The sequence below is a fragment of the Meriones unguiculatus genome, chromosome 1 (assembly GCF_030254825.1).
Source record: "Meriones unguiculatus strain TT.TT164.6M chromosome 1, Bangor_MerUng_6.1, whole genome shotgun sequence".
Taxonomy (NCBI): Eukaryota; Metazoa; Chordata; class Mammalia; order Rodentia; family Muridae; genus Meriones; species Meriones unguiculatus.
In genome coordinates, this window is record NC_083349.1 from 29,758,449 (window position 1) to 29,772,158 (window position 13,710).

Sequence of the window (13,710 nt, forward strand, 5' to 3'; positions counted from 1 at the left end):
AGTACACATTTATACAGCATATATGTATCTATACATACACATGTACGCTTCATACACACACATACACCTTCTGAAAAACTTTACAAAGTATCACAATATCTATCATTCAAGACTATATTAGGTAGGTCCTTAGGTTTATGTCTTTTAACAAGTTTTGTACATGCATTTTGTATCATTTCATGGATTTTCTTTCATTTTGGTTCGGTTTGGCTTGGTTTGGGGTCAGGGGACTGAGACAGGTTCTTACTATGTAGTTCTGGTTGGTGTGGAACTCCTTGTGTAGACCAGGCTGGCTTCAAACTCACAGATATCTGCCTGTTCCTGTTTCTGCTTCTGTTCCTGTTCTTGCTCCTGCTCCTGCTGCTGCTTCTCCCTCTGCTTCCTGAGTTCTAGAATAAAATGTGTATACTACCACACCTAGCGAATAGGATTTCTTAAAGTTATCTGATTCACAGGACTCTGTCCCCTTTCTGCCTCAACATACTTAGTGTCAAGTTTGCTATACCTGATTTAACTTCTAAGTTATTGTGAAAACTTAATGGTATTTTCAGATCTATCTATCTGATGTCTCTCAAACTACCTCTGAAGTGGAAAAAACTGAACAGCATGGTGTAGGAGGTTTGAACTGGAAGTTACATGTTTTATTCTAGGTATACCCAGAACTTCCCTTTTATGCCACAATATCCTTTTCATGTGGATTAAATTGTTTTTCAGATAATTCATCAAACACTTCTCTTAATAGATTTCCCAGGACATTTTCCATATGCACATTTTATTGTTGATCATATAAAAAATTTAACACTAGCACCTTGAACTTGTACAATAAAATACTAGTGTAGACATTAATAAACATCCTTACTGATATACATAAAGAAAACTTAGGACTTTTTTGGTCTGTTGGTTTGAATGAGAATGGCCTCCGCAGGCTTTTATATTTAAATAGTAGGTTCCCAGATAGTAGAACTGTTTAGGAAGGATTAAGGGATATGGCTTTATTGGAGGAGGTATGGTCAGTGAGATTCTAAAAGACCGTTCCCAGTACTCATTCATTCTCCTCTCTCTGTCTGTCTGTCTCTCTGTATCTCTCTCTGTCTGTCTCTCTCTGCCTCCTAGTTGTGTCTCAAGATGTGAACTCTCAGCTACTGCTCCAGCACATGTCTGCGTGCCCACTGCCAAATTCCACCTCTGCCTGCCTGCTACCAAGCTCCCTGCCATGATGGTCTTCATCTCTGAAGTAGGAAGCTCCAAATAAACACTTTCTGGCCTTCGTCATGGTGTTCTAAGCACAGTGGATCACAAGAATTTCTAAAGCCTTTATATTAAACAGACTCTCCAGGAAGTACACAGCACTCTCCCAGAACATCTCCACGGTGCCTGGACCCTCAAAGTCTCTTTGGTGGTCTAGAAAGGCTCCTTTACAAAGAAATAAGAGATTAAAGGCTTAGACATGTCATTCTAGCAAGGACATTATGATACCCCTGAAGAGCATGGGGCTCTCTAACAGATGGGTTAGAAATGGTCAAGACTGGGTCTCTATTAGCCTCTCCTTCCTCAGTTGTTAATAGTGAGTAACTTCTGCTAAGTCAAGGAATTAACTAACTAACTAACTAACTAACTAGCCAGTTGAGCTAAATATGTATCACAAACTAGTGCAGATGACAGAATACACCATTGTGTCAGAGTCAGTGGCATCCCGGAATCTACTCATAGACTACCAAAAGACTGCCCAGCAAATTGACCACCTCATCAAGCATTTTGAGGCCTTACAACAAGCAATTCAAACGCACCTCATAATGTGTAGCTGTGTTCACTTGGCCAACACTGAATTTTTCTAGCCTGTATGTTAAAGAAAGACTCAGGTGTCTTAAAGGTTTCTTTTTTTTTTCCTCCTCTCTGAATTGTGCTCATTGAATACATCTGACTACAGCCTCAGGTATAAAAACACTTCCGGCTTGCCAGTTCCTCTCAATTACCAGATACCAGAGGAAGTCTCAGCCCAGGGTCTGGCACAATGAAGGCCTTTGCTGTCTCAGGACTGCTGTTGCTGCTGCTCGTGTCCGGGATATGGAGGTGTTCTGGGCAAGCGTCAGGTATCTGAACGGACCTTGACTGGTGATGTTTTCAAGGGGTAGTTCCTTATGACCATGAGTTTTGCGGCTCTTGGTTTCGAGGGATCTATTGTTCCATCTGAAAAGTTAATGACTTACTAATTCCTTGTCCTATATGTTATCTCCCCCTGGGTTACTAGCACATTATTGGCCCAGCATACAGGTTTCACAGACTTAGTCCTCATTGGCCTATGGCTTCTCTTCCCTGCTCACCATGAGTGAAGGTGTTCTGGTATCGAGGTGTTGATTTTGTTGAGAGTTGAGTTCCAATCCCAACCTCCATCCACACCCCCCCACACACACACATACACATTTTTTCCTACAGAAGCACTCTTCAATTTTCTACCAGGTCACCTTGAGCCGTCTGTTCTTCTGTCTGAGTCCCTCTTCCTGCTACTTATCTGTCTTTTCAGTTTCATACCTGTATTATTTAACCACACATTCTTTTTTCATTTTTTATTATTTTTTATTTTATTTTTATTTTCTTTTTATTTTTTCTTTTTATTTTTATTTTATTATTATTATTTTAATATTTTTATTATTATCATTTATTACAATTTATTAAATTTGTATCCTGGCTGTGGCCCTCTCCCTCCTTGTTCTCTTCCTAATTCCACCCTCCCTCCCTTTTCTCCCTCTATGTCCCACCCCTAGTCCACGGGTAGGGGAGGTCCTCCTCCCCTTCTATTTGACCCTAGCCTATCAGGACAGTCAACCACACATTCTTAATTAGCTTTATTTATGTAATCTCTCTTCCCACCCCACATCACTGGACAATTCTTTTAAAGATTTTTAAAATCTTCTGAAGATTGTAAACGCTCCAGTGTTTGCCTACAGCCAACCCAGTGATACATAGACCAGCCTTCAACATCCCAATCAGGCTGACCACAAGCTGCCCTCAGATCCCAGGGCATCTAACAGTTTCTCAAATAACTGAACAACCTTGTTTCACCATTGGCATGGTATCATGTTCCATAAGACAAAATGGGACAGAACTCATCTAAAATACCTTCAAGCCCTGCAGACCACCAGAGACGCAGCCCAAAGGAGTCAATTTAACTTAGAAGTTTTTCCATATAAACTGTTGTAGGAAGGAAGGAAAGTTGTTTATTATTATTATTATTATTATTATTATTGTAGTATTTGGAGTACAAAGGTGAATTCCTGGAGGCAGCACAGTTACTGGGGAGAATATTAGGAATGATACTGTCACTGCTTACAAGAAGGGTGGGGTGTTAGAGGGCAGGAAACAGTCCCTATTCTTTGCCTTTATATAAAATGAAAAGAGAATTGTGCAAAATGCCTCTTACAGTTGTGATACTCCAAGCTGATGAAATAGGACCAAAATGAATTAAACATTTCTTTTTAACTGGAAAAAATATTACTTGAAAGTAATATAAGGGGGGAAAAAAGAAAGTTAAAGTGCTAGACAGGGAAGTGGAGGTTTCTGAAATGGTAAGGAAGGAGTATAAGCAAGAGGATGCTTCCATCAAATGGGGCAGCTGCAAAGAATAAAAGAAATGAGATTGGAGGCAGTGAGCTTCTCCTCAGGGCTGCTGAGGTTGCCCCAAAAAGGGACAGTGATGGATTCTAGGGTATGGCCATGCAGAAATAGATGGGGGATCAGTTTTGAAAGCAAAAGTGAGATGACTCCATAGGAGACTATGTGGGAAGAAAGGGAAGCGGGAACGGGGACTCCATCCTAAGGCCTTTGAGCTTCACTGTTGGATAAGGGTGGTGCTGTTGGCTGGGATGGAGAAACACAGATGAAAGTGAAGTAAAAAAGAACATGAATTCCATCTAAAACATGTGCATGCTGAAGAGAACTACGTCAACCATCCTTTGTATATCTCATAGCTAACTGGAGCTCTATCCCATGGTCGGGAGAAGATTCCAGCAGAGGCAGAAATTGAACATTCTAATCTCCAGGGCGAGGCAGTGGAGTGGCTCCAAAGAACATAATGTTCAGTATTGGCTCTTGACTCATTCTTTGACCTTGAAAGACTCACATCTTCTCTCCACATGAGCTATATGTCTGCTACTATTTGCCACACAGCCATAGCCTGACAATTAAACCTGGGGGCTATGGAGATGGTTCAACTAGTAAAGTGTTTTCCATGCAAGCACGAAGATCTGAGTTCAGATCTCCAGCACCCACAGAAAGAGCCTGTAATCCCAGTGATGGGGAAGCAGAGATAAGAGGCTCACCAGGGTTTGTTGTCCAGCTATTCTGGCAAGGTTGGCAGGCTCCAGGTTCGGTGAGAAAACCTGTCTTAAAATAAATGATGGGATCTGGAAAAGATCATCCTGAGTGAGCTATCCCAGAAGCAGAAAGATGCACACGGTATATACTCACTCATATAGACATATAATATAGGATAAATCTACTAAAATCTGTACACCTAAAAAATATTAGTGAAGAGGGAGGACTCTTGCTAAAATGCTCAATTCCTATCCAGAAAGGCAAAAAGGATGGACATCAGAAGAAGGAGAAAAGAGGGAACAAGTCACGAGCCTGACACAGAGGACCTCTGAAAGGCTCTGCCCTGCAGACTATCAATGCAGATGCTGAGACTTATGGGCAACCTTTGGGAAGAGTGCAGGGAATCTTATGAAAGAAGTGGGAAAGAGTAAGATCTGGAAAGGACAGGAACTCCACAAGGAGAGCAACAGAACCAAAAAATCTGAGCACAAGGGTCTTTCCTGAGACTGATACTCCAACCAAGGACTATGCATGGAGATAACCTAAGACCCCTGCACAGATGTAGCCCATGGCAGTTCAGTATCCAAGTGGGTTCCATTGTAATAGGAACAGGGACTGTCTCTGACATGAACTGATTGGCCTGCTCTTTAATTACCTCCCCCTGAGGGGGAAGCAGCCTTACTGGGCCACAGAAGACAATGCAGTCACTCCTGATAAGATCTAATTGACTAGGATCAGAAGGAAGGAAAAGAAGACCTCCCCTATCAGTGGACTTGGGGAGGGGCATGCATGCAGAGGGTGGAGGAAGGGAGAGATTGGGATGGGAGGAGGGAGGGAACCACAGGGGGGATACAAAGTGAATAAAGTGTAATTAATAAAGAATTTTAAAAAAAGATAAGGGGGGGGAAGGCAACATCAAAGCCCCAAATGAAAAAAAAAAAAAGTCCTAATTATGAAGTTAGCTATCTGAGACTGGGAAACAATAAAATCCTGACTGAATGACTTTACCCTTAAATCTTACCAAGTAATAAAGACTATGTAATGTTTCTACCATCCTATGGAAAAAAAATTCAAGACAAACAAATGGGCTGCATTTTAAAAAATAAGCTTCTGAGAAAGACATACAACATCTTCCTCTGACCTCCATGTGTACCTATGCAAGTAGACACAAACACACACACACAGAGAGAGAGAGAGAGAGAGAGAGAGAGAGAGATTAAGTTTTACAGAGTCACCAAGGATTGGGGAATGTGGTACCCAACATTAGCACTCTGATAAAAGTACATACCTCTACTTTCATTCTAAATAGCCACTTTAGTTAATCTCAGGCAGAACTTCTAAGTGATTTGCAAATTGATTCCATCTGAGGGATATCAATGGGAAGTAAAGAAAAGGGGATTCATATCATGAAAGGAATCATCTTATTCTTGCATACCTAAACTAGATTTAAGTTGGATACCCCCTAATCCAGCTCAAAATCCGTTGCTACATATTTAGGTGGAGCAGCTGACTGCCTTTTCTTCTCTTTCAACAGTATCAGTGCAATGCAGTTAATTTCATGTTCATGTTATAGCTAAACCAGTACTGTTTCATCCAAGTGAACTTGAAACCTCTGATGAAGTATTCCTAGGGACAGTCTGCATAGTGACTTCTGTGCGACCAGATGGACTTGAATTTGTATATCCTACTTTTTCCTGTGGGATTGTTGTGGAGGTAAGAGAAGGAACTGTTTTGCCCACTGCCATCTGTAAAGTCTTTCCGTTTGTTGTTTTTATTCTTATTTTAATATGTATGCACATAATATGTATGCACACAGAGAATGCCAACCTAGCGCCACAGCCTAAAAGAAACACAATGTTTTTGTCACTTCTATTCATTCACCAGAGACTTATGTGTATAGGATACTTGGCGTTAATAAGAAAACGGTAGACTTTTCTATCAAAATGAATTAAGGTTCTGTTAATATGGCACACATTATTTCCTACAAGATCAGTTCTGCTTCCGCTCTTACAGAGTGAAGAATTGAGGATATCAAGGCCAGCCGTGTAACCAAACGCATGAAGTTAATAGATAGCAGAGCAAGGATCAAAGACAAGGCCAGCTGATGCCTGGCCCAAGTTCTGTGATAGCTCTGGCATGAGCAGAATAAAATAAACAATGACTAGGAAAATCCACAGAAAATATCCCTAGTGAAGAATCTTATTGTACTTGACTTATAGATCTGTCTCTGTCACTAAACTATGGCTTATCCCCGAGTGTAACATGCACTCCTCCTCCTTGGTGCTCAGTGCCCAGGCCTGATGTTAACAATGGCTCAGGGTCCAAAGGAGGAAAACAGAGGAGTAGTCTTTTGACCGAAGTTATCCCAGGAAGTTAAGGTGCAAGAATGATCTGGGATGGTCCTGAACTAGAAATAGATTTAATTTGTTCACTTGTAATGAATGTGTATGCATGTATTATGTATGTATGTATCATTGAAACCAATAGTACTTCAGCATCTATAAGGAAAACTGAAAGGAGACTTTGGCGTAGGGAGTTTCAAGCACATCCAAGGTAAATTTAAAACATTCCATTTATCCTGTCTTAATTTGCATTGCTGTAGTCATGGAAATAAGTGTGCCTTCTAGGAACCTAAACTTCATGTCATGAGCATAGAGTAACTTAAACAGAATTACACGAAGATCTTCCAGTCTTCTCTGCCTTGTAGTATATTGTCGATCTCAGTCTGTTTCTCAAGCCTGTGCCTACCTACAGCAAGATGCCAGACACTGATTTGTTCTTGTGCACCCATTAAAAGAAATCCAAAGGCATTTTGAGGTTTTTAGCAACTAAAAGCGAGTGTCATATATAGAGCCCTTCACAGAAGTGAGGCCCACAGTTATCAAATATGGACAGTCTTCTCCACAAGGGACACTGCACAATTTGGGGAGAGAATATTGATGCCTCCATCCAGAAAGAGAAGGGTGCAACTGGTATCCGGTGATGAGGAGCAGATATTCGGCACCTGCAGGCACAGCCCCCCAACACACACACACATATAACAGAGAACTACCTATCCTAAAGTGCAAGGGTCTCCGCTAAGAAACCAGTCAAAATACCCACACTGATATTCTCTCCTTACTCCTTGCTCTGGGCAGACAGTTTCTACAGTTGACACAGTCTAAACTGCCAACCAGTTTTAATAGTGTCTCACTTCTTGATTTGAAGGCTGGATGAGATGAATCTTTCAGACCTTGGCAACGCTATGGACCACCCAGTCTTACAGGACACTTTGCAGCTAATCTATTCAACAAGTTACTGACTTGGGAACCTCTCTATTAACTGAGATCATACAACATATCTAATGTGATCCCAAGAGCATAAATAATGGAGGATCAAGTTGTTACAGAACTAGAACCCAGTATGGCAAAACCATCGATTTAGAACTTATTTGTGAAATGTATATGCATTTCACACTCAGGAAATCCAGTTGGTCAGTACAAATACATCATTTTTTAGTTAACAGTCTTCCTTCTGATGTGCTTTTAAAAACTTGAACATTCAAAGTAAAGGCCAAATACTGTGTTTGAAGCCAGTAGTATCAGAAAGAATATCTCATTTCCTCATCTTTAAAATCCTCATAGAGCAAGTTTCCATCTGAGTAAGAAGGAAATACTTCTTATAATTTTGATTTTAAAAGTCTAGTGGAAAAGCTCCCAGGACAATGTGACCAGCCTCTTGCCAATCTGATTCACAAATCGTACGTAAAGTGTGTTGCTTTATTTTCTATTTGTTAAGTGCTTCCACAATGCAGAGAGAATGTTAAGCACATTAATTTGGCTGTCTTTATTTCTTGGGGTGGTAGACTGGCAAATGATATCTTTCTTAATTTCTTATTTGAATATATTAAAATGTGTTGTGATAAACCATATGTATACTTCAAAGATCTCTTATCTCAACAGATGGTAGCTGATAGCCCTGTCTTATATACGTGGCTCACCAATATGCCCAGATTTATGACTTTTTATGTTGAGCTTAACCTGAAGTGTGTGATTCCCAGGTCAGTGCAAACTCCTCCCCCCCGACCCGCCCATTGGCTCTTTGATTCAACTCCAACAGCTCCTGACCAAAACATAGTATTGCTGTCCACAAACCTTGAATTCTTATGTATCTATGTGTCTGCAACATGTCAGTCCATCTTAACCTCTACTGCAGCCCCAACTCAGAGGAAGAGGAGAAGGAGGAGAAGGAAGAGGAAGTTAGGGAGGGAGGGAAGGAAGGGAGACTGAGACTCTAGGTTATTCAAAAGTTAGAGTTCAGAAAGTCAAATAAAAATTAATTCCATCCTCTAAGTTTGAAGACAATTCAGTCCTAAATGACATGGAAGATTAAGCTTTTTGAAACCCAGACATCTGGTTTAAGCAGTAAGTTTATAATTCCTGAAGTAAGTTGGAATTAAAGTGTATGGCATAATCATTTAGGTGAAAAATATGACTCAGTCCTTGCTAATGACAGAAACCACTGAGCTCTGAGGTAAGCCACCCATAGCATCTGTGAACCCAGGGCACTTGAATCCTCACCATCAACTCTGTGTGTTCAACATGAATACTGTGTCAACTTAGTGACAGAAAATTAGGCACAAACACATCAAATAATTTTCCAGGTTCACATAGCCAGAAAGCCCCAGATTTAAATTTGGCAAAAGTGAAAACACTTTTTTTTTTAACGACACTTTTGTGCACTGTGCTGGCTAATGAGTTTGTAGAAGTCATGCTCCAGGATAACCTGCTGACATAGTCTGAAATTACAGCAGTTGGGGGCCAGAGAGGTGGCTCAGTTTTTATTATTATTATTATTAATTACACTTTATTCACTTTGTATCCCCCCATAAGCCCCCCTCCTCCCCTCCCAATCCCACCATCCCTCCCCCTTCTTCACACATGCCCCTCCCCAACTCCACTGATAGGGGAGGTCCTCCTCTCCTTCCTTCTGATCTTAGTCTATCAGATCTCATCTGGAGTGGCTGCATTGTCACCTTCTGTGGCCTGGTAAGGCTGCTCCCCCCTCAGGGGGAGGTGATCAAAGAGCAGGACAATCAGATTATGTCAGAGGCAGTCCCTGTTCCCATTATTATGGAACCCACTTGGACACTAAGAGCACTTCCTGCTCTTCCAGAGGGCCTGAGTTTGGTTCTGAGCACCCACATCTGTCATTTCACAACAAAGCCTTAGCCCCAGCTCCAGAGGAGTCTATAATCTCCTACAGAATCTGTGGGCACTGCACTCATGTACACACACATAATTTATTAATCAAATACAATCTTTAAATAAAAGTAATCAGACAATTAGCTCCTGGTAACCTGGTAGTTCAACTTTGGGAGATTCCCCTTCAGCCAGTTACTCTAACACAGAATTTTCTGGAAGTGTTTTTTGTTTTTTTTTTTTTTAACTGAGAATAATTTCTGTATCCATGAACTTATTAGCCCTCAGTGGAAGATACTGAGTGAGTCTGAGGCTATTGAACATGAATAACACAGCTAGGAAATCTACTCAGTTTTTAAGGCTACTGAATCACTAAACTGTTGGGTTAAGGCTAGCATTAAAGCCTAGGTATGGTGAGCTTTATGCCTCACACTGATTTCTAATTCTTGTTTTTATTATTTTGTTCTTACTGTGGAAACACTCATGTTTTTGATCATCTACAAATGGGCTTTCCTGATCGACGCTGGTTCCTGGTACAGAACAAACGCTGCAATCGTTGTGGCCGTCCCCTCTTAAGCGATATCTGGGTAAGAGTTTCTACAAGGGCCAAAAGTTTATATGTAAACATTCATAGTTTAGGATCAAAGCAAAAATTATCCATTACTTGTTGTACTTGTTTGAGAAATACCCTATGTTTATCTCAACCATGTTGTACTGAGTGGGAATGAGTCATACATAGTCACTGTACAACTTGATGAAAGGCTACAATTAGGTCCAGTTTCATCAGCCTCTCTTCATTCTTGAGTGCCTTTCCTTGACAGCAATATTTTACCTTAGAGCATTTGAAACTACACAATCGAATCCAAAGCCAATGTCTGTAATAGAAGAAAGGGTAGAAAAGTTCTGAACTTACCAATTTAAAACATTCTCTTTGTGTCTTTTCACAAGATAGTGCCCCTGAAAAAAAATAGTATGAGCAAAACATTTATGATTTACCACTGGGTGTTGTCAAATATATTCAAGATTTCTTTGAGAGTTGTTTTCTTTATTTTTTTCTGTAGGTCTTTAGAAAACGAGGTCTATGTGGCTCCCGCTCATAAAAGATGGATTATGTGCCACCATATCGCTCCTACTTTGGGGCCTAAATTTAACTAGCTCCAACTCAGAGAGCACTCAACTTTCAAAAATTATTCTTGACCCAGGAGGGTGGGATTCATGAGGCGCCACCCCTCTCAGAGGAGCTACTTATAGTTAATGGTGAAGAGAGTCAGTCTCTTCTGTGGAAAAGCCACTGGAGGGTTGCTCATGTTTCAGTAAATATTCCCTACCTTTGTTCATGCAAGCAATCCTAAGTAAACCTCTGTGTGTGTGTGTGTGTGTGTGTGAGAGAGAGAGAGAGAGAGAGAGAGAGAGAGAAAGAGAGAGAAGGACATACAACGTTCAAACAGAAAAAAAAATTAAGACATAAAAATAGAAGGGAGACGTGAGTAAAAAGGGGAAAGGTGATTCCAAAGGCATGAAAGGGTATGAGAGAAACTAATGGGTGGAAGAGAACAAAATACATTATGCAAATGTGTAAGTTTGTCGAAGAATAGTATATTTAATTTTTTTCTTTTATTAAGAGCAGAGGTTTTTTCATGTGGTACATCCTGATATGGTCTCCCTCCCCCTATTCCTCCCAGATCCTCCCCACCACCCCTCACATTTGGTTCTACCACCTTTCTGTCTCCCATTAGAAAACAGAAAGTCGTCTAAAGAATAATAATAAAGTAAAACAAAAGCAAAAACATCACAATAAGACAAAACAAACAGAAGGAAAAAAAATCCCAAGAAAAGGCACAAGAAACAGATATAGACATAGATCACCTTCATGTATGTGCATGTTTTAAGAAGCTTCTACTGTGTTATGTTTCCATACTACCCATCAAATGGCCCTTAATTTTAGCTATCTCTTCCTTTGTTCCCTCCCTCAATCTGCTCCCTACTTGATCCTCCCATTCCAATTGTTCATCTTTGTCCATCCATATCTATTCTATTTCCTTTTCCTAAGGAGATATATTTGTCCCCTAGTCCCTTACCTCTGTGGTTCTACAGATTGTAGTTTGATTACCATTGAATTAATAGCTAATATCCACATAAAAGTGAATACATAATATTTGTTGTTCTGGGCCGGGGTTACCTTACTCGGGATATTTTTTTTCTGGTTGTCCATTTACCTCTACATTTCATAATTTCCTTTTTAATGGCTGAATAATATTCTATTGTGAAAATGCACATTTTCTTTATCCATTCTTCTGTTGAGAGACATCTAGACTATTTCCATTTCCTGGCTAGTATGAATAGAGCAACAATAAACATAGTTGAGTAAGTGTCTTTATGGTAGGATGATGCATCCTTTGGGTATATTCCCAAAACTATATATGCGTGGCATAAATGGAACTTGTGGTATATCTCTTCCTGTCTTCCTAAGGAGCTACCACAGTGATTTCCATAATGGCTGTACAAACCTGCACGCCCACAGCAGTGGATGAGTGTTTCCCTCTAATTCCTTGCCATCATGAGCTTTCATTTGTTTTATTGATCTTGGCCATTCTTATGGGCATAAGATAAAATCTCAAAATCGTTTTAATTTGTATTTCTTTGATGACTAAGCATATTGAACATCGCTTTAAATGTTTCTCATCCATGTGAGTTTTTTCTTTTGAGAATTGTTTATATCTTTATTCCATTTTTGATTGGGTTGTTTTCTTGATATCTAGTTTCTTGAGTTCTTTATATATTTTGGATTTTAGTCCTCTATCAGATGTGTATTTTGTAAAACTCTTTTCCCATTCTGTAGCCTACCACTTTGTTGGAATGATAGTGCCCTTTGTCATGCAGAAGCTTCCCAGGTTCATGAGATCCCATTGATTAATTGTTGATCATAGTACCAGTGTTCTGTTCAGAAAGTCTTTTTCTATGCCAGTGAATTCAAGGCTCTTGTCCACTTTCTGTTCCATCAAATGCAATGTCTCTTTGATCCATTGGAGTTGAATTTTGTACACAGTGATAAATATGGATCTATTTGCATTCTTCTACATACAGACATCCAGTTTAACCAGCACCATTTGTTTAAACTGTTGTCTTTTTTTCCAGGGTGTATTTCTGGCTTCTTTATCAAAAATCAGGTGCCCATAGATTTTATCCACTCAATTAAATTGATCAACGTGGTGGTTGTTGTGCTAATACCATGCTGTTTTTACTACTATAGCTTTACAGCACAACCTGAAATGGGGAATAGTGATACCTCCAGCAGTTCTTTCATTATTCAGAATTGTTTTAGCTCTCCTGGGTTGTTCAGTGTTTCCATATGAAGCTGAAATTTATCCTTTCAATTCTGTGAAAATTTGTGTTGGAATCTTGATAGGGATTGCACTGAATCTATAGTTCCCTTCTGGTAGAATGGCCATTTTTACTGTGAAAACTTCAATTTGAAGAGGTTAACCACGCCAAGAAAAACTACAAGGAATAAATAATCCCAGCAGGGGGAAAAAAAACCACCTAATACAACAATAAAATAATAGGAATCAATAACAAACACTGTTCATTGATAACTCTTAACAGAGGTTTCAAGTCCCCATATGTGGTAGGTGTGTCTTGCTTGGTAGGGAATTCTGGGATCTTGCCAGGTGCTGCCACTGGGTGTTCCAGGGAGAATGTGTTTCTAGGTATTAGGAGTTGACATTTAGGAATGGAAAAGAAGGGCATGGGGCTGAGGGCCTCCACAGGAAGGATGAAAGCACGGTGTTCCACCAGTAACTGCTTAATCCCCCTTAGAAATGGTGGTGGAGAGTGAGGAGAGGCCACCACCGGTGATCTGCTACAGAGATTAGGATGATACTGGGGACTGGACTTAGAGGAAAGGAGAGAGATTGAAAACCTGTAGCTTACCTACCTGCTTAGCTGACCTACGTGCTTCTCTGGCAGGCTTAACTGGTAGGTTCCTTGCTGGAGTTGGGGGCTGGGTTAATAGGATGAGTGGGAAGAAGGAAGGTTAGAGGAGATCTAAGCACTGGAGATGGGGGCAGGGAGGGAGGAGAGGCTTCAGCAAGTGGGCTGTTACAGAGTTAGGGGTGAGACTGAGGGAATGGATTTAAAGGAGAGGAGGGAGAAGTGAAGATCTGCAGATATCCTACCTCCATTTACATTTTTATTTATATATTTTATTTAAAACAATTTT

General features: G+C 40.3%; 1 protein-coding gene across 1 annotated transcript; it reads left to right on the top strand.

Moving 5' to 3' along the window:
- The first annotated feature begins 2,011 nt into the window (after positions 1–2,011).
- Positions 2,012–10,646, top strand: LOC110564600 (oocyte-secreted protein 3-like). Its single transcript, XM_021662095.1, has 4 exons — positions 2,012–2,090; positions 5,879–6,024; positions 8,253–8,350; positions 10,553–10,646. Exons 1-4 carry the CDS (start codon positions 2,012–2,014, stop codon positions 10,644–10,646), a joined length of 417 nt encoding a protein of 138 aa, XP_021517770.1.
- The last annotated feature ends 3,064 nt before the right edge of the window (positions 10,647–13,710 follow it).

Coding starts and splice junctions, on each gene's coding strand:
- LOC110564600 (XM_021662095.1), top strand. CDS start 2,012: ATGAAGGCCTTTGCTGTCTCAGGACTGCTGTTGCTGCTGCTCGTGTCC. Junction 2,091..5,878: donor GTGTTCTGGGCAAGCGTCAG/GTATCTGAACGG, acceptor TTCATGTTCATG/TTATAGCTAAACCAGTACTG. Junction 8,351..10,552: donor CTGAAGTGTGTGATTCCCAG/GTCAGTGCAAAC, acceptor TTTTTTCTGTAG/GTCTTTAGAAAACGAGGTCT.